The sequence below is a fragment of the Arvicola amphibius genome, chromosome 2 (genome assembly GCF_903992535.2).
Source record: "Arvicola amphibius chromosome 2, mArvAmp1.2, whole genome shotgun sequence".
Classification (NCBI taxonomy): domain Eukaryota; kingdom Metazoa; phylum Chordata; class Mammalia; order Rodentia; family Cricetidae; genus Arvicola; species Arvicola amphibius.
Window position 1 is genome coordinate 7,717,180 of NC_052048.2, and position 21,170 is coordinate 7,738,349.

General features: G+C 42.2%; 1 protein-coding gene across 4 annotated transcripts in view; it reads left to right on the forward strand.

The window, feature by feature from the left end:
- Window positions 1-908: 908 nt before the first annotated feature.
- The window catches only part of Abcc9 (ATP binding cassette subfamily C member 9), a 118,898-nt gene continuing 98,636 nt past the window's right edge, over window positions 909-21,170 (forward strand). For 2 of the 4 annotated variants that reach the window (XM_038319435.1, XM_038319436.2), the window contains exons 1-7: window positions 1,159-1,491; window positions 1,753-1,859; window positions 5,895-6,055; window positions 9,281-9,422; window positions 10,328-10,449; window positions 16,389-16,555; window positions 17,966-18,208. In XM_038319435.1, the coding sequence (XP_038175363.1) occupies window positions 5,914-6,055; window positions 9,281-9,422; window positions 10,328-10,449; window positions 16,389-16,555; window positions 17,966-18,208 (816 nt within the window). In that variant the 5' untranslated portion in view covers window positions 1,159-1,491; window positions 1,753-1,859; window positions 5,895-5,913. Of the gene's footprint in view, window positions 984-1,158; window positions 1,492-1,752; window positions 1,860-5,894; window positions 6,056-7,890; window positions 8,015-9,280; window positions 9,423-10,327; window positions 10,450-16,388; window positions 16,556-17,965; window positions 18,209-21,170 lie in introns of those variants that run through there. The other 2 variants (XM_038319434.2, XM_038319437.2) reach the window with 2 other exon arrangements.

Below are 21,170 nucleotides of genomic sequence, written 5' to 3' on the forward strand. Positions count from 1 at the left end.
GATCGCATGGATCTTCCCAGAAAGCAGCTTCGTTCTAACATCCCCTGGGGAAGATTGTGCTGGGGTCAGCTTCTGCACCAACTCCAGGAGGTCAGGAAGCCATAGGGTTCTGAGTTCAGCTCAGCAACCAGGGCCCCTAGGGGACTGTATGAGGAACCTCACAGGCACCAGCCCGCCAGGCTGACTGTCCTTTATCTGATCAGGACAGTTGCTGAAAACTCTGATTACTGAAAAGGACTCAAAACCTGACCTTGGGAATTCCAAGAGTTTTTAGTCAAGAGTTAGTGGGATCAAAATTATCCAGTATGATTGTGGCTTACATCTGCAATCCCAACAATCCAGAAACGGAGTCAGGAGGATTACTGCAAGTCTGAGTCCAAGCCAGGGTTTGAAACCTTCATCCCCAGCCCTGAAATAAGTAAAATTCAAAAATTTAAAAATTCACTTCTTACTTCTAGAGGGAAAGCTAATTATGGAACAAAACACATACGTATGTATATCAAACGTGTGTGTGTGTGTGTGTGTGTGTGTGTGTGTGTGTGTCGCTGGCTTCTAACCCTTTGTGTAGTTCTCTGAGGTTTGAACTCCCTGCATCTTCTCCCAAACGCTGACATTTCAGAAGAGCACCACCACAGCCTGCCTTCAGTTGATCTTGTTTTAAGTAGGTTGTGTTGTTTCAAGAGTTAATTCCATCTGTAGTTGGTGAAAGCACAGAAACAAGAAAGTACTGTTGATGCCGAACCTCAGAATCAAAATCACTCATCAAGGGCCACTAATAGATCTAGAAAGCAGACAAGTTCTCCTCGGGTCACTGGAAGCTTCTGCCCTGCGCCTGCCCATCTAAATAAGACATGCGCGCTTACTTAGCCTGGTGGCGGGTTCTTCTGTTTAGAATGAACCCTTCAGTTCCCAGTTCCGCTGGAAGGGATGACAACTCCAAATCTGTTTCTTGGTGGTCAAAGCAAAGGCTGACAGCAGAGCTGGTACCTTGCGTGTTTTCACATCTGACAACCCTAGTTTTTAGGGTTCAAGCGTCTGTTTTTGCAAGTTCTACTATCTAGTGGAGTTTGGGGGCCGCGGCTTACGGCACTGGTTTCGCACATCTTCCCTGAGCTCGCCCCTAGCGGAAGAAAGTGGCTCCGGAGAAGGGTGGTGGAAGATCCCAAGCGGGCATGGCCCCGACTAGGGAGGGTCGGGGTGGAGAGGGTCCCGGGTAGTGAGGGTCCCGGGCCTCAGGCGATGTGCCCGGGGCTTCTGCGGTATCCTGCCTGGGCGCGGCGGAGTCCGCCCGGCCCGCAGCGCAGCGCAGCTCAGCAGCGCAGCGGAGGAGAAACGCGATAGGAGGCAGCAGCTGGCCTCCCACCCACCCTAAAAATAATCCACCCGCCGGCTGTCGACCGACCCGGGAGGAATACTTGCTGTCCCATGGAGCGCGCGAGCTCCTCGGCTTGCTACAGAGCGATCACCGACCGCTTTGAAGAGTCACCGGCTGTAAGCTGTTGATTTTGATCTAGTATTTCCTCAGTATAGGCGTTCGCTATTTCTAGGATTCAGGGGACAGGGCCCTGGCTGGAGAGAAGAAGGTGGGGATCAAGTTTCCAGTCTGATTTACACAACCCTGCCTGCTGGAGCCAAAACCTACAGGAAAGAGGGAAAGGTGTCACTGATTAATGTATAGACTTCTTAGCCATTCCTATTATTATTCACGAAGCAGTTTTCGATCCACTGAATTTGTTCCTTTTTGCTCTTTAGGACTCCGGTGCACTGGTTTGAAATATACTTCTTCAGACTGTGGGCAGGCGTTTGGAAGGTAGCTCGACTGGCCGGTAGGGGGACTGAGTACAGGAGCCAAACTCAAGGTATTTATTATTTATTTATTTTCTGCTTGTTTGCTCCTTGTTGATTACAGTGACTAAGAAATCTTATCTGTGGAAGGAGTCCATCATTGGCTTTCCTGTGTCACAAAACGTCACAGTCTCTGAAGGGTAAATGGATGGACTAAGATCAAAAATTCCATCAAGTGAGTAGTTATTTTTGTTAGGAAATTTCCTCCTTGGATCTGTATAGAACCAGCCAGAGAGCTAGCTAGACTCACTTTGTGAGGCCTCTACCGAGAAACTTCGATGAAGTGATTGCAGCGTTTGCCTTTGTAAACAATGGGCATCCTGGGTGTCAAGGAGTATCAGGGATGCCTTAGGTGCCTTCAAAGGGCAGTGCTAAGTGCTGAGTAATCAGGTGAATTGTTTCATGTGTTTGGAGGACAGCCAGCCTGTGCATGTTTGTCTTAGATGATCCCTGAGCCTGAGGTTGGCTGGAACTGTCAATGGGTCACAACTGACATTTTCAACTAGGTGGGCAGGTAGGTGGCTGCTTCTCACTCAGGGACTACATTGGAAGGAGGAGGCTGGCAGAAGCAGCTGGCCTCCATGATACATGGTGCTGTTTTGGCATGTTTTAGGAACTACATCAGTTAGCCTTTGTTCTCCTTTGGAAGAGTCAATCGAGTTGATAGACGAGCTATTAGACATATGAACGAATACCGCATTTTATAGATCCCAGGTGCGGTGGACTAAGTAAGCTTTTGAGTTGCTACTCTCTCTAGGAAACAAGAAGTTAGGCCATGAAGAAATCCTCTCCCCTCTGTTTTCTGCTCTGCAAGCCATCCCATAGTCAAAGTTTCACTTTTGATCTTTGTTTTAAAGTTTGCTCCTTCCAGTTCCCCAACCCTGATGGCTGTTATAAACACTTGATGGTCTTTCAGAGGGATTTTGTGTGGGGGAAGAAAGATGTTCTGTTTTCCCTTTTGATCCTCTGCCTTGTTGCTGGGACTTCTGTGCCTAACTGAGCCTAAGCAGATCCAGGGTGGAAGACACTAGTAACAGATGACAGTTTAGCCCTCAAGAGCATTAGTGGAAAGCCGTCCTGAAACGCTCACAACAGCCTGAGCTCTGGAACCCCAGACGCTGTTGTTTGGAAACTTAAGGATTTATTAGAAGGTTGGGGTATAGTTTGGTTTGTAGACTGAATGCCTAGAACCTTGAGGGTCTGGATTTGAATTCTAGAACACAGACGGGTGTCTCACCACACACACACACATACACACACACACACACACACACACACACACACACACCATAGGCACACACTCATGCACAGACACACCATATGCATACACACAAACCACATGCACACTCACACACACACACACACACACACACACACACACACACACACACCATCTTGATTCAGTGTCTTTGATGGATACAGACACTAAATTAGCTGCCATAAATTTTCTCATTCCCTCCTTTTGATTTGCTGTAGCTGGCTGCTAGAACCTGCTTCCTGGACAGGGGGTTAAAGGTCAAAGGGTCAGTGGAGGAGATGTCAAAAGGAAACAAGGAGAGCTATATAAGTGGAGAGAGTGGGAACCAGGGCAAGGCTCAGGGACCACAGCAGGGGAATAAAATCGTCTAGATTTTTTCTGTGGAATGTGAACTTGAGGGCAGGGGATAGTGTGTGCTTCAGTGGTAAAACATTTGCCTAGCGAGCTCAGTGCCCTGGGTTTGGGCTCCTGAGCTGCAGAAACAAACAAAATTGATTTAGAGTTTTATTTTATCATTTCCACTAAACAAGGAAATAGTCTTAAAAATCTCATTGCTAGTTACGATTTTTTTTTAGATTGCTTTTCCATCTTTATCAGAACACGTCTACTAATACACATATGTGAATGTTTAACTTCCATTTTGCCACTATTTGGAAGTTTTCAATTCTTTCTCCCGTGTGAGTTTTTTTTTTTAGTGTGTAATGATTTACCAAATATATAGCTGAATTTTGAATTTGTTGTAAAAATACAATTTTTTTAAAAAAGATCTCAACTAGAGAGCCTGTCAGTGACTTATCCACAAAAGCCTTTATCAAAAATAATATGTGTGAAGTGTTATAAACAAACATTTGGAATATAACCATACAAGCTTTCTAACTAGTTACTGATGTTCATGCAATGATTTTTAAGACCTCTGAGGGAAAGTTGATTTTCCCAGCAATCTATCTAATACTGTCAAGATTCTCTCTGTCATATTATTCATCTTGTTTTCAGGAAAAAATCATGTTAATTATTAAATTAATAAAGAAAAAAGACAAGTGCTGCTAGCTAATAAAATATTATATTTTAATGTTCTGACTCAGAATCCAACATGAATGTGGAAAAGTCTTCGGAGGTTAAACTCTTAAACTGCTATGTGTTTTAATATGAACAATTAAGATCGGTTCTGTAAAAAAAAAAATGGGTGGGTGGCTAAGTGATAGAATGGAAAAGCACAGATCATAAATCTGACAAGTTGTCTACCAGGTGACAAATGGCTGGACTCATCCAAAGCTCAGAATAGTCTGCTATAAACCCCCACAACATCACCGACAATACATGCTTGTTCTGAGAACTTCAGGTGACATCCGGACAGCACCAAGAACGAAGTCGATGCTATTTAAGTAGTAGGCACCACACAAAAGGTTTCAGGTTGCTGGAGGACTACTTGGGGTCCCCAGGTCTTACGCTGATGGAGCAAGTGCTACTGTCTTTCCAGCCTAGCAGGGAGAAAGGTCTTCTACTTAAAATCAAAGCCAGAGCACATCCTGGGCTCACACCCACACAGGGTGGAAGCTGAGGTCCTCGCAAAGCCTGGCACGAAACCCTGTTTCCTTCCCACCTACACCTTCTTATATTGCACAGGAACACTGATCTCCAACTCAGTAGCTAGCCTTTGTCTCAACTTGGACAGAGTGCTTTGAAATTAGGAATATTTCTAGTGGTATTTTCATAACACCTAGAAGTCTGCACTCAGTGCAAGTCTATCAACTGATGAAAAGGTTAAAATGTGGTAGAACCTGTACCATGGAAAGCTGTTCATCTTGGTGCTTAAAATACTGTTGAAAAAGTACACAAGACCTGGTGAGACGGATCAATGATAAAGCTGCTGGCTGCTAAGATGCATGACCTGCATTTGAGCACCTACCTAACCCAGATGGTGGAAGGGAGAGCTGACTCCTGCAAGTTGCCCTCTGATCCCCACATGCCTACTGTATCTCTCTCTCTCTCTCTCTCTCTCTCTCTCTCTCTCTCTCTCTCTGTCTCTCTCCCTCACACACACACTGTAAAAAAGAATTAAAACAGAGAAAATATGTTACTTCTTCCTTAAGGCGGGAGGATGAGAAAATGGGAGCAGGTAGATCAAAGGATATTAAGTTTCTTTGGGGATGATGAACATGTCTAAAATTAGCTTGGTGACAGCTCCACACTGTGACTGTAATAAAGCCATTGGGCCACACTTGCTCAAGAAGATGTCTGACCCTGAGGCCTCAGGAATCTCCTTAACTTGTCAGGCATCGTGTTAAATGTGTCTGAAATTTTTGACATTGTTCTTCTTCAGAGAAAGGCAGCTCCTGTCTGCATCCCTGTCTGCTTCCGTTACTATTTCCTATAGGAGAAGAGAGAGCTGTTCCATTCATCTGTATCCAGATAACATGACTAGGGAACCCTCCTTTTTGATTCTTGGCGAATGAGCCTGGGAAACAATTTCATATCATAGATTCTGACTTTGCACTCACCAGTGTAGTTTCTCCCCCTTTCCCTGCCATATCACCGTTATGTCCTTTGACTTTCCCTTAGTCAGGTCATACTTCTCTGAGGCACCACTTTGCACAAGTGTTTTTCTTTTTTAAAAGGTATGGAAAGAAGGCCTAGTAGAATGTTATGGAAAACCCGAAGTTACCTTGATATAGCTTGCTGCTTCCCCAGGAACAAAAGCAAGGGACATTAATTTACCCCATAGTCCCCTCAATTAAAGCCATCATTTTAGGAAAGAAAGTTTAATACTGGCATGGTCTTCTCTCCATTTTAGGCTAATCAAATAAGAAGAAATGAGCCTTTCGTTCTGTGGGAACAACATCTCCTCGTATAACATCTGTTATGGTGTTCTCCAAAACCCCTGCTTTGTGGATGCACTCAACCTGGTCCCTCACGTCTTCCTTTTGTTCATCACCTTCCCAATACTGTTCATTGGTGAGTCCTCAAACGTCCTCCCGAGTACTGTTCATTGGTGAGTCCTCAAACGTCCTCCCCAGTACTGTTCATTGGTGAGTCCTCAAACGTCCTCCCCAGTACTGTTCATTGGTGAGTCCTCAAACGTCCTTTGCTGCAGTACCTCACATTTCTTCCTCACTGATGGTGGAGGTTCTGCATGATGCCGTGTTAAGTTTTCCACCTTGAAAGTTGATGTGTAAGTTTGTGAAGACAGTGTGATGCTGTTTTTGTGTGTTTTAATTGTGTGCGCTTGCGGTAGAATATTCCACATGTACGTGCCAGCTGTGTGGCAGCAACTCTTTCAAAGGGAGCAAGGATAATTTTGCGAGACAGAACCAAAGTGTTTGTGGACTGTTTGCCTCATGCATGGAGGCAGGATAGAAACTGGGAAAGATGAGCTCCCACCTCCAGTGCAGACCACAGGAGGAGATGAGCCACCATAACTCCATCTTGTCAGCCCCTTTGCAAAAGCTCCCTGAGAACTCACCTGCTGGAATAGCTGACTCCTGGGGAAGCATGAGGGAACAATTGTAGGGTGACACATCCGGGTCTTGAAAGAAGGAGGCTGGTAGGTTGCAACTTAGGGAGAAAGATTCCTATGGAAACCATTTGCAAAGTCGCCTGGGTGTGGTGGCTAAGCCCTGCAGTTTCAGCATCTGGGAGGCTAAGGCAGGAGGCTAGCCTGAGTTCTAGCCCAGGATGGGCTATACAGTGATACTGACTCAGGAAACAAACAAAAAACCTTGTAACTATGCTTTATTTAACCATTTATATATGCACACAATCAGTTATTTAGGGCAGTTATATATAATTTTAGGAACTTCCTGCAAACAATCAAAATAGATCATTTCCCTTTCATTTTTTCCTCTTTATTTTCCTTGAGAAAAGTTTCTGTTACACAGCTCAGATATCTGAAGTTTGCTATGCAGCCCAGTTTGCCCGTGATCTTGTAATCCTCTTGCTTTAACCTCCCGAGTGATGTGGGAGTTCCAGGCATTGCAACCAACCACAGTTGGAAAAAATAGACCCTTTAACTCATAAAACATTAAACCATTTTATGTATAAAATGATTAAGATTAATGTAAGACTAAATATCTTGACTAATGCAAAGGAGAAAAAGCTGATCTGGCTTGCAGTTCTACATTGGAATTCATTCTTGTAGGGAAGTCGAGGCAGTCAGAACCATCCCTAGCTGGGTGGATCTGGGCTGTCTAAGAAAGGTAGCTGAACAAGCTGGGGCACCTAGCCAGTGAGTGGCAGTTCTCCTAGACTTCTGCTTCAAGAGTCTAGCTTGAGTTCCTGTCCTGGCTTCCCTTGCCTTGCCAAGGGACTGTAAATTGCAAAAGGAACTAAGTGCTTTCTGCCCCAGGTTTGCTTTGGGTAAGAGCGTTTATCACAGAGGCAGAAAGGAAACTTCCACAGGTATCATGGAATAACATTCCAACAGAGATCATCTGTCATCTGGTGCACAGAGAGACCAGTATGACACTTGGTACATTGCTAATTATGCTAAATAGATGTATAGACACTGAATATGCTAGCAGCAGAGAGTAGACACCCTGCTCAGTTTTTCCGCAGCGGTATCTTAAAGCGTTACTATTTTTAAATGCAGGTCTGTAGTTAATAATTCATATCCTGACATGCAGTTACCCTGTGTAGTTAATAATTCACATCCCTACACACAGTTAGCCTGTGACATCCCCCACTTCAATGTCACCACAGCAGCTGACCTCTAGGATATTTAAATAGAAGGACTGATGGAATGTTCATTTATGACATTGGCCACTTAGTATGAAAGTAGTGCCGCATCCTAGGGGAATGATACCATCACAGGAGAGAGACAGAGCTCGCTTGCTAGAGGTGAAGGTGCAAAGCACAGGAGAATATGTTAGGAAAGCTTATCTTCCAGTTGTGAGTGACATTTGGACGTTCTGAGATGTGAGTCGGGTTTTCTCACAGACGCTCTGCTGTCTCCCTTTGTCTACGCAGAATTTCGTTCTTACAATATTTTCTAGCAGAACTTCTCATTAATTTTCAAAGTGCATTGTCTATTTCTTTAATAAAAATCTAGAAAGAAAGAGGAGGGCAAAAAATGGAGGTGGGATTCTGGTCTAGTGTACCATAAGTGATGATATTCTCTCTACCTACAGTTTGGGGAGGAAAAACTTAAAATCTGAGCGAGAAATAATATTGTTTTTAATTCTGTTGTGATCACAGGGGGAACCAGTAGTATTCTCAGTTATTCCCAAGGCTTATGTGAATGACTGAATATTTTTATTTTACTTTATTATTTTAAAGTGTGTACGTATGCATGTATACTTACATGCATGCAGATACCATGGCTGGAGCTAGTGTTATAAGCATCTGTGATCTGGAAACCGAATTCTGGTCCTCTGTAGTATCAATATGCAACTGCTGAACCATCTCTACAGGCCCCAATTTCCTTGAGAAACACATAGTACTCTTGTTGAACAGTGCTCATTGCACTGCTGTGCAAGCATGGGGACCTGAGTTGGAATCCCCAGAACCCATATAAAAAAGATGCTCTATTGCATATCTATATTCTAGACACTCCTGTTGCAAGATGGGAGGGGGAGACAGGAAAAGCCCCAGAAGCTCACAGGTCAACCGTGACCAATAATAGACCTTTGTGTTAAACAAAGTGGAAGGTTAGGACTTCCATATGTACATCATGACATACATGTGCTCGTCCCCCACACGTGTGAACACACACACACACACACACACACACACAAATACATTCATGTGATTCAGAATTGCCTCTACAAATGGGTCCCCTATCGTACTACCAAATATGTGGTTTTTTTGTTAGGCCCCTGTGTAGCAAGGTCTCAGGTTTTAAAAGACTACAGATGCTGATCTTCTTTAGATATTGTTATTATTCATTTTCTTGTTGGACGAATCAGAAGTTGAGGGTGCATCAGTTATGAACATGCTGCTCTCAGAGGTGGAGAGTCATGTCTGAACAATGTACCATGTGTTAACGTGTGAGCCTCCATGGTGTTGTAAATCTAACTTAAATAGTTATTTTTAACACAAAGAAAATAGACCAAAGTTTCCATTGCTGTGAGGCTCTAGTGTTTTAGGAATTTCCCCAAAGCATGCGGCATTCAGTAACATCAATTGCATTCCTGGTTATAATGACCTTTTTGTTAATCATATTTTTGCCCCCTTTTCTCTCAGGATGGGGGAGCCAAAGCTCAAAGGTGCAAATTCATCACAACACATGGCTTCATTTTCCTGGACACAACCTGAGATGGATTCTGACATTCGCACTCCTGTTTGTCCATGTCTGTGAAATAGCAGAAGGCATTGTTTCAGACTCGTAAGTGACCCAGCTCATTCAGTATCTTACTGGGTGTGAGCAGGCACAGAGCTGTAGCTCAGAGCACACAGTCAGGCTAAGCCGGGGAGGGGATCAGATCATGACTTAGTAGCTGTGATAACTGCCACCCACACCCACCGTACAGGAAAACCACGTTGGTTTGTTTTCGTTGTGTGTGTGTGTGTGTGTGTGATGTATGTATGTTCATGTGTGTGAATGGGGTGTACATGTGGAAAGTACAACTTTTGGTGTCGGTCCTCATTGTCTGCCTGTTTGACATGTGATTCCATTGCCATTGCATACACCAGGCTAGCTGGCGCCCAGGCTGTCTCTGATTCATAACCTCCCTCTGTCTCCATGACATGTAAATACATATAGATAAATGGTGCTATATATTTATAAAGAATAGTAGGATCCACAAATGGGAGAAAATGTCTTCATACCTCTCATTATTCTTGATATTATGTTCAGTTGCATTTTTTCTGTATCCCAATCTCCACTGTCACTCATACTTCCTCAAATATGTCTTTCACTCTTTTGGCTCATTGTTTTTACTGCTCTGGTGATTATTATTTTAGCGGGCCTGACTTGACATGTAATTTATAGATCAATGTATAAATTCATGCACACACACACACACATATACAATGGTGGGTATATAGGTTTTGTTGTAAGGATTTTGTTGTTTCGTTGTATTTAATTGATGCTTTGTGTTCGGATGAATGTTTTCAGCACAACTATGTCTCACAGCCATGATGTATTTGCTCTCATGCTCTCTAAGGAACTACTATTGCAGTCTGACTTTGAGACATAGCTGAGTGAGTTCTCATCTGAAGGTTGCAAACACAATGAAGAACTCTCTAGAACCCTTCGCTTAGACACTGACACTGTTTTGCTCTCTCCAGGCGGCGGGCATCCAGACATCTCCATCTTTTCATGCCGGCCGTGATGGGATTTATCGCCACCACAACGTCCATCGTGTATTATCATAACATCGAAACATCCAATTTCCCGAAATTGCTTTTAGGTAAATATTCTCACAGATTTTCAGATCATCCTCCACAAAAGAACCATCTTGTTTCTTCTCCAAATGACAAATAGATAGCAAAGGGGGTTGGGAATGGGAAGTATGGAAAAACTCTTTATTCTCATGGAGTCTCCCAGTGAATGTGATGTTGGGGGACATTAATGCATCCTAAGCTGTGGCAACTCCATTTTCCCTCCAATAAATGCCCTCTGTGATGTGCTAGTGTGGGGGAAAGAGAGCGATGTGTTGGCCTTGGGGACATCATTTTTATTGGAGGAGATTATATGTTTAATGAAGGTAGAGAGAGAAAAACCGGTGTAATTCCATCTCATTGTGGTTTGGGGCTGGATGACAGTCTCTGCGTCTCTAGTTTTTATTCCCATATGGGCCTGAATGGCAAGTTTACTTAAATCCATTTACAGTCCAAGAGTCAGGACAAGAAGCACAGGAAAGGGACAGATTTCCCACTGCTTAGATAGACTTCTTTACATTTCAGAAGGATGATCACAGTAGCTTCCTTGGAGGGGGAATGGCAAGTTCCTAGAGGAACATGGGGTTACCGAAGCTAGGGGTCCTCAGAGGTGTTACATCCACTCTGTTGTTTGCCTCTCTTTCCTCTTCTCCACCATGGGCCTTGGAGGACAAGAGGATCAGATGCTACACAAACCTTACACACTCTGTTGTGCTGTGGTGTCACAGCCTCTGACTCTACAGGACTTGTGTTCTCCTTACTGGTAATGTCTGTGAAATGGGGACAGGTAGCCCAACAGTGGCCATAGCCCCTGCTTGACTACTTACTGTGCTTTGCCACACCCATTGTGTTTTTTTAAATTTGATGAAAATTTACTTTAGTCAGCAACCTTGCAACTTTTATAGAATAACAGATGAATTTAAAAAACACTCCTGATGAACTTGAGGGTCCTGTGAACCTGTCAAAGTTAGAGCTAGAGCTACAATCACATGTTAGTATGAGCGCAAGCTTAGAACTGCCCAAGAACCTCAGATTTTATGTGGTTGATGTAGGAAAATGCCATTGACTACTGACCAGGAGATTATAAGAAGAAATTAAATATACAGTAGTGCTTTATTGTCAAGAGGGTGTTGACAGTCAATATGGCTGCATAAAAAAATACTGATTACTTAATTCTGGGTTGCCTGACACATGGCTGGGGGAAGGGAATCTAATTAGCACAAAAGGTTTGCCAAAGCCTGAACTCTGACAAAGACTTTCTAGTAACCACGGGAAATTTCTAATGGTCAAGAAAAAAGAAAAATTTGAAAGCATATAATTAAGTTACAAGATACAAATAAAAAGAACATGTATTAACAATATATTTAAGGACTTGACGTCAAAATCAGTGCACAATTGTTATGTAGGTGGGAGACAGGGCTTTAGTTTATGTCTTAAATGGGGAACTGACACAATGAAAAGACGGGGCTACTTTCTCATCATTTTAAGAGAAAGATTTGAGCCACAAAAAGAATGCTCATTTTAAAATCATGAACTTGCAATTTGTTCTAATTACAAATTCACAATAAAAACTTCCAAACCTGCAGAAAATTGAAAGAATTATACATGTACTCATTTACCTACTGCCCAAAATTCTTCAATTTAGATTTTATTCTGTTTGTTTTACCAAAAATCTTTATTTTTCTACTCTTTACACATATAAACACACACACATAAACACACACATATAAACACACACACACACACACAAACACCATATTCCCTAAATGGAGTTAAACCTTTTTCTATAGTTCTTTTTTGTGAACTAAAATTTGCATTCCTGAAGTCAAGAGGTCTTGAACTGTTAGCTATGTATATACCATCACCCCGCCACAGCATCACCCCCAGCTGAACATGGAGCCTCTGTCTGTCTTAGACTACCCTCACTTCCCTTCTGTTCACACAGAGATAATATCCATCCTGATTTCCTCCAACATGTGGAGGTTGGCTTGTTCTCCAGTTTCACACAGATTGGATCAAATACTCTCAACTCTTTTAATGTTGGCTGCTTTCTCTCAGCATCATTCTGTGAGGCTCATTTACGGTGTGCTTTGATCAGCGTTTTGTCTTTAGGATCAACTGTGAAACAATTTTCCTCTGTAGAAACTCCCTTTTTCCTGTGGTGTTGACACAAACCCAGACTCAGTCTGGAGTCGAGCTGTTATGACAGTAAAGGGCTATTGTGAAATTTCATGGAAACATGAACTTATTTCTTTAGGGTAAAACCTCTGAGAGAACTTCTGGGCCAGAGGGCAGGTAGAGGTATATGTCTATATCAGCAAGAAACCAACAGATGTTTCCCCAAAGTTGTTGAATCGTTTTATATTTTTGTTAACAGTCTGCTACATCTTCAGCTCTTTGTGGTCACAGACTCAGCGAGCTTGGTGCACCTCACACATCTAGACTGGTGGGTGTATACCAGTAGCTTACTGTGGCTTTAATATGCATCTTCCTTGGTTCCTAGCACAGAGTGTCATTTGATGGATTTCTTGGCTGCGTCTTTGTGAGGTATCAAGTTGGCATCCTTGCTATCTTTTAAAAGTGGTTGTTGTTATGTCTTGTCCTATTTTCAGTAAGTTGTGTTTTATCTTTGAGTTGTAGGAGTACTCTTCGTGTATTAAATACCATGACATCATCATAATATTTTCCTCCAGGTGTGGAACATTAAAACTCATGTCTTTAACTGGGTCTCCTGTTAAATAGAAAAATCTAATTTTGATGTGGTATAGTTTATCCAATGGTTTTCTGTTGTTATTTCTTCCTATGTTTTAAATCTTTACTATCTCATGCTTTATCTGGTAAGTTTATAGTTTTAAGTTTTGCTTTTAGAACCATGATCTATTTAAAATCAAGGTGCTATAAGATACCATTAGAAGGCAAGACTCTTTATTTCACACACACGGTCATTGGTTATAAGCAATTCCCTTTGGCATAAGCTTTCAGATAGGATATCATAAAGTTGTCCCTGGTTATCATCCTCACAGATGAAGCTAGAAACATAGCTGCCTCCATTCCCAATGCTGGTCACTTTAGTCTCCCATTTTACCTAACCTGGTTAAGGAACTCCCGGTCTGCTGTGGTCCTTTCTGATCGGCCTTGCTGAAGTTCCTGAGGGCAGTCATTTAATCAGTTGTTTGCTTTGCGTTCAGTCCTTTTCTACTTGCAATCCACTGCCTTTCTTCTCCAGATTTTCTTCTTTGTCCTCCTTTCCATAACGTTTAAGGTAGAAACACTGATTTGGGAACCCTGCAAAATGAATGTCTAAAACTAAAGCTTAATCTAAGTTTAGTTTTTCTTAAGTAGAATTTTCCTTATAAGTTACTTAGAATGTTTTCTAGTGTGTACAGGAACTATCCTTTCACATGGATTATTAGATATACTTGGTTAAATTTCTAAGCATTTGGAGACATCTAGCTAGCTTCCCGAACAGAAAGACTCTGAGGTGACTACTCTGTTTCTGTGTGTGGTGTTCCTAATCTGTCACATATTCTCCTGAGGTCAAGGAGGCTCCAACAATGTGTGGCAAGGACAAAATTTCAAAGTCCATTGGTCCACTGCTGACCAGCAGTGCAGCCCCTGCTGTCATCACTTGGCTTGCTGTTTGTTGAAAGAATCCAGATGACACATGCTTCAACTCACAGCACGTGAAAACTGCCAGACAAGTGTGGGCTGTTTTAAGTTGTTAAGTGTCTGTCACTCATTAAACAACAAGCAGAAGTGACAGGCATTGCTCTTGACTTTAAAAAAAGGAACACTTTCATTTTTTATTTTATTTTATTGTTTTCGTTTTATGTGTACGGGTGTTTTGCTGGCCCGTGTATCTGTGTACCATGTATATACCCGAGAAGATACTGGATTTCCTGGAATTGGAATTACAGACAGTTGTGAGCTACCATGTGGGTTCTAGGAATTGATCTTGGGTCCTCTGGAAGGACAGCCAATGCTTTTAACTGCTGAGTCATCTCTCCAACTTTGTTCTTGACATTTTCCCTGTGTGTGTGAGAAAGGGTCTCAATATGTAGTTCGGGTTGACCTCAAACTTCTGATTCTCTTGCATCAGAAGAGTGTTCCACGTTCTGGGATTACAGGCATGTATCACCATTCCCGGTTTTATTTTAAAATTCAATTACATTGCAAAATGAATACAACCGTACTGTGAATGGTTCCTGTTGTTTTGTTTCCTTCACTTTCATATGCATGTTTGTATTGTGTCCATATGCCTATGCATGTTCATATATGTGTGAACACGTGAATGCATAGGTGCAGATGCACACATGTGCACATGTGTGTGGCTGCCTCAGGTGATGTTAGGAATCATCATCATTGCTCTTCTGCCTTATGCAGTGAGGTAGAGTCTTTCGCATGAACCAAGAGTTCACCAGTACAGCTGCTCTGGCTAGTCAGCCTGCTCCAGGGGTCCATTGTCTCTGGCTCCCGGGTGCTGAAAACACAGGCAGGTCACTGAGACCACTCAGCACTCATGTGAGTCTAGGGATCTGAACTCCAGTCCTTGCACTTGCTGCTTATGCAATAACTGCTTTGACTGCTGAATTATATCTCATTCCTGTTTTGATTTTATAATGCCCCTTTTCCTAATTACCAGCTCCATGGTCAGTTACTGTGAAGGTATAGTCTGAAGGCGGTGAGTAGATCTTAGAATGCCAAAAACTGGATAGTTTCACTGACATCAAACAATATGAGATGCTTGAGAGTGTCTAGATCTTCAAGTGTTCATTGGGTCACTCATAATTTGATTGTTGAAAAATAGGACCCCTTTAAGGCAGGGTGTGATGGAGCACACTTTTAATAATCCTAACACTTGGGAGGCAGAGGCAGGTAGATCTCTGTGAGTTCAAGGCCAGTCTGGTCTACAAAGCAAGTTCCAAAACAGCCAGAGCTGTTACATAGAGATACCTTGTCTCAAAAATACAAAAACCAAAACCAAAACCCCTTTTATTGTTATTAGATTATTAATGACATTTTTTCTTCCAGATAATATTTCATCTTGAAGTCTGCTTGTCTTACAGTTAATATGGTTTCTCCAGGATGCCATGCTTTCTAGTTTCAGGTCATATCTTTTCCATCACGTGTTTTCAGGCTGTTTCTGGTATTTAAGGTGGATCTCTTTAGACAGTGGATTATCTGGTCTGCTAATATCCCTTAAATTTATCCCCATTTCTACATCTTCAGCTTAAAATCCCTGATACATGTTGAGTGCTGAGGCCAATGTGCACCCTGCTTTAGGGAGGAAAGGGTGAGCACTCTGAAGCATTCTGGCTCTGCTAAATGTTGCCCAGACTGGATTGTCTGGTGTGTTCTAGATTCATATTTAGCCTGTATTTGCTTGTAACAACCCCAGTACAGAGCAGACTACTTTCATGTAGCTATCTCTTTGTTTCTCACTCCCATTCATGGTTTGATGCTGGTTGTGGTGGTGAGGAGCGAGGAGTCCACTCTTCTCATTCAGCTAGCTAGTCAAGGACTAGGCTGCTCTTCAAGGTCGTTGCTTGTTTCTGTGTCCTGCAGATGGCTGTGCTGTTTATATGAAATCTCAGAGGTTATTAGTGCTGGGCCTGGTGGCACATCCCTTTAATCCCAGCACTCAGGAGGGAGAGGCAGGAAGATCCAGGAAAATTACTTGTTTGAGAAGCATCTCTTCCTCCTTGAAGGTTAACAGTACAGCAGAAGTTCTGCTCCACAGCTGTATAAATCCCATGGCGATTCCATGCCAACAATGATCCACACACACTGAGAACTACAGTATACCTACCTAAACAATAAATTACACAGATACAACTTGTTAATTCTTCATGTAACTGAAGGTCTTAAGGAGTACATGCAGACAAGCTACTTCAGAGACTGACAGAATCCTATATGTTTGTGTTGAAATGTTAGTGAAGTTTTACATTTCCCCTTTCTCTTTCTGCAGCTTTATTCCTATATTGGGTGATGGCCTTTATTACAAAGACAATAAAGTTGGTCAAATACTGGCAGTTGGGGTGGGGAGTGTCAGATCTGCGCTTCTGCATCACAGGCGTGATGGTAATCTTGAATGGGCTGCTGATGGCTGTGGAGATCAACGTCATCCGGGTCAGAGTGAGTACCAATTGCATTTGTGTGATGACTGCCACTCAAGACTGCAGCCTAACAGACTACAGCCACACAGGAATAGGTGGTGTTTCTGAAGAAGGGGAAGAAAGGATATGTAATCCATGTGTGTTACACTTAAAGAAGAAAGGGTTTACTAGGGGTAATAACAGTATCAGAGGATTAGTGTTCATGTTCATCATGACCAGCATGGTGGCAAACAAGTAGAAGGACAAGCAGGCAGGCCGGCAGGCACTGGAACAGTAGGTAAGAGCGTATCTCTTGATCCACCAGCATGAAACAGATAGACAGATATAGCTAGATATGTAGATAGATAGATAGATAGATAGGTGGTAGATAGATAGATAGGTAGGTGATGGATAGATAGATAGATAGAGAGATAGATAGATAGATAGATAGATAGATAGATAGATAGATAGACAGACAGGTGGAGAGACTGGGAATAATACCAGTCTTCTGAAATTACAAAACCCACCCTCAGTGGCATACCTAATCTTCAACAAGACCACATCTCTTAATCCTTCCCAGTTTCACCACCTGAGGACCAAGTATTTATGTCTATGAGCCTGTGTATGTGTGTGTGTGTGTGTATGTGTGTGTGTGTGTGTGTGATGTCTTGTTCTCACTCAAACCACCACACTGTTAATGTCTCAGAATCTGTGTGAATCAGACTCCATTTATGCTCTCACAGGTAGTAACTGAATACTTCATCCATGACTGGTCAAAGGCGTGTCTGGGTTTATGAAAATATGAACCTTGAATTTGATGATTATTGAAAAGATAATTTTCTCTACTCTTCTCATTTCCCTGATGAAGGGTCTATAGTGGTAACTAGGTACATGTCCAAAATGTATTAATTAAAACCATAGTTAAGGCACACAGAGCCTGTGCTTTCAATCATTCTTTACTTTCTGTTCTTAATGCTGTCAGTTACATTGTGTAAGACTAACACTAACACAATTTTCAATATTCATTTTCTATCAAATGACTTTATGAGTAGAAAGATACACATTGCCATGAATGTGGACAACAGACAGTTAACATTAGCCAAACCATGTAACTCAACAATGGTGTTAAAATCTCAATGATTTGATAAAGTGATCTTCATTAATATTACCCTATCATAGAATAAAAATAGGTTCTTTTAGTGGGCTAATTAATTTTTCAGGATTGTCTCCAAATGGTTTCAATATGGAATTCTGGCAACTAGTTAGTCTAAGGAAAGTAAGGGAGAAACATTGCAAAGGATATTTCAGAATGCAATGGAAAGAACCATAAATTAAAACATGAGTTTTGGCTGTCATAAACAAAAATGTGGGAAATGTTGTGGTTTTACTTTTAGTCTGTGGAGAGAGAAGGTAAGCTAATGGTCACACTGTGGAATTCTTCCTCCTGCAGAGATATGTTTTCTTCATGAATCCTCAGAAAGTGAAGCCTCCCGAAGATCTCCAGGACCTGGGTGTGAGGTTCCTCCAGCCATTTGTGAATTTACTCTCCAAAGCAACGTACTGGTGGATGAACACGTTAATCATATCTGCTCACAGGAAGCCTATTGATCTGAAGGCGATTGGAAAGTTGCCTATTGCAATGAGGGCAGTGACAAATTATGTTTGCCTGAAGGATGCCTATGAAGAACAAAAGGTAAAGGGAGAGAGAGAGAGAGAGAGAGAGAGAGAGAGAGAGAGAGAGAGAGAGAGAGAGAGAGAGAGAAGGGAGGGAGGAAGGGAGGGAGAGGGAGAGGGAGAGGGAGGGGAGGGGAGGGAGGGAGGGAGAGGGAGAGGGAGAGGGAGGGGAGGGGAGGGAGGGAAGGAGGGAGGGAGGGAGGGAGGGAGGGAGGGAGGGAGGGAGGGAGAGGGATGTAGTGTGAAGCGGCGGGGCTGTGTCCCGCCACCCGGCCGCCGGCTAGCTTTACAACCGAAATAATTACACGGAAACTGTATTCTTTTAAACACTGCCTGGCCCATAGTTTCAGCCTCTTATTGGTTAATTCTCACATCTTCCTTTAACCCATATTTAGTAATCTGGGTAGCACCACGAGGTGTGGCTTACCAGGAGAGATCTTAACCTGCATCCATCTCGGAGAGGAGAAGCATGGAGACTCCTATGGTGACTGCCTGAAGCGTCTCCCCAACTCTACTTCCTTGTTCCCACAATTCTGTTCTGTCTACTCCACCTACCTAATTTTCTGTTCTTAAAGGGCCAAGGCAGTTTTCTTTATTAATTAACCAATGAAAGAAACATAGACAGATAACTCTCCTCCATCATTTCCCCTTTTTCTGTTTAAACAAAAAAGAAAGCCTTCAACTTTAACATAGCAAAATTACATATAACAAAACAGTTATCAAGCAAGTATTACAGTTACAATATTTAAATCTATTTTATCTTTTATCATAACTAAGGAAATCTATAACTATCTATTTATTCTTCAACTCCATCAAAGACTCCAGAAGGATATAATATTACCTAAGTAAACAAGTCATTTGTAACTTTCAAACTCTAGAAATGACAGAGACAACTCGCTGCCTAGACAGTCACCCAAAGTTCCTCTGTACCGTTGGGGCATCCATCTTCAGCCTTCAGGCCCATAGTGTCCAGCAGACTTTTTCATGAAGCAGGAAATTCCAAAGACAGTTCAGTCACTTTCTGCTGTGTCCTGCAGAACGTCTCGCAGACTCTTTCATGAATCAGGAACCCCGAAAGACCATCTCACCTTTAGGCAAGTTCAGCAGTCCTCTCTCTGCAGGTTCTTTGTGTCCAGTTTATGGAACAGTCCAGCCAAGAGCAGTTTCTTGCCCAAATGGCTAACAAACTCCATAAGTAGCCTCTTCGATGCCCATCTTCCTCTTGAAGTAGATTGGTGCTGCCAGGAGCAGACGTGTCTCATTGTCACGAAAAACCCTAAGTTATTAAAACATTAAATGCCATATTCTGCAGTCTTTGAAAGATATGAAGAATGTCTATCTAACTGAAATATATCTCTACATATCTAGAAAATCTAATAACATGACTACAAGCTTAACTACTATCAACGATTATCCATTAACAACCTATATTTCCTAATTATACATTACAGTTTTTTAAATGAACTACACAATCAAAATAGCTTAATCAAGATCAGAAATACATATACATATAACAAATTGACCTTAAAATCCATACCATTGCAAATTATTCATCTCTATATCATATCTATATCATATCCCCCTTTAAATGTAAAAGAACATTTATAAGCAATATTTGGGAAAATGGGCGCAGTTTTTTCTCTCCAAACTGCTTCCTGCTGAAGGGGGGCACTGTTATTTAGGTCTTTCATGGTATAACCTGTGTGCCAGGGTCATCTTAGTCAGCAGTTGAGCAAAGTAATTTTTTGAAGGTGTTCACAGCAACTTTTCAGGAGAGCGTGGTCTATCATACCATATTGGGATCCACAATCCACAGAGTCTCGTCCTCTGTGAAAACAAAAGAAGAAACTCTTTTCCAAAGCATCATGTTCTTAGATCCAAATCCTGAAGTCATACCATTAAAATGTCCATTCTGGTCTAGCCTGGCAGCCCATATAATGAAATGACTCTCTGTATTTAGCTCCTTTACAGTCAAAAATTTCAAAGAAAACACAATAAAATACATAATCCAGACTCTCTGTGAATTTTCCATTTTTATGTGGCTTATTTTTACTCTATCACTTTACTTCTTTTAATCTATAACTATCTTACTCTGTCTCTTTAAAGACTTTAACCTTTTTTTTTAAGGCATTAACTTTATTTTTTATATTTTTTTTCTTCTCTCAAGCCTACGTACATTTATATGTCTGAATCTGTCCTATTGTGAATCTGTAATTTTTTAATATCCAGGAGCACTTCTTAAAAGGTTAACCACTTCTTAAAAACTTAAGTTGCACCAGGTAGAGGTAATACGGTACCGCCTGTTTACAGCCAAGTCTAAACCTTAACTGCGCTGTTATTATGGTAATTACGATAGACCTGCCTGAGGTCAGCACAGTTTAGCAAGGCGGAGCAGAGCCAGAGCTGCTACTGCCGCAGTCATTTGGTGCCCCTGAGCTGCACAAAGTTCCAGGTACACAGCAGTCCACATTGGAGCTGCACTCAGCAGTTTAATTTTGATACTGAGCGTGCAACACAGAAACTCTTTTAATCCAAGTTACAGCCGAATCTGACGCGCAGAGCACCGTGCAGTCTGAAAACATCTCTCTCTCTATGGCGGCAGGAATCCGCAAATGCTGTCCTGCTCGCCTAAGCCTGATTCCGCCATCTGCCCAGGTGCAGGCAGGGAGCAGTGAGCCATTGGCATGGTCTCAGAGTACTTTCTTTCCGATCCCAAGCGGGCAAGGTTTTTAAGTGGATTTAGTCACCACGTTGGAGCGCCAATCTGTAGTGTGATGCGGCGGGGCTGTGTCCCGCCACCCAGCCGCCGGCTAGCTTTACACCCGAAATAATTACACGGAAACTGTATTCTTTTAAACACTGCCTGGCCCATAGTTTCAGCCTCTTATTGGTTAATTCTCACTTCTTCCTTTAACCCATATTTAGTAATCTGGGTAGCACCACGAGGTGTGGCTTACCAGGAGAGATCTTAACCTGCGTCC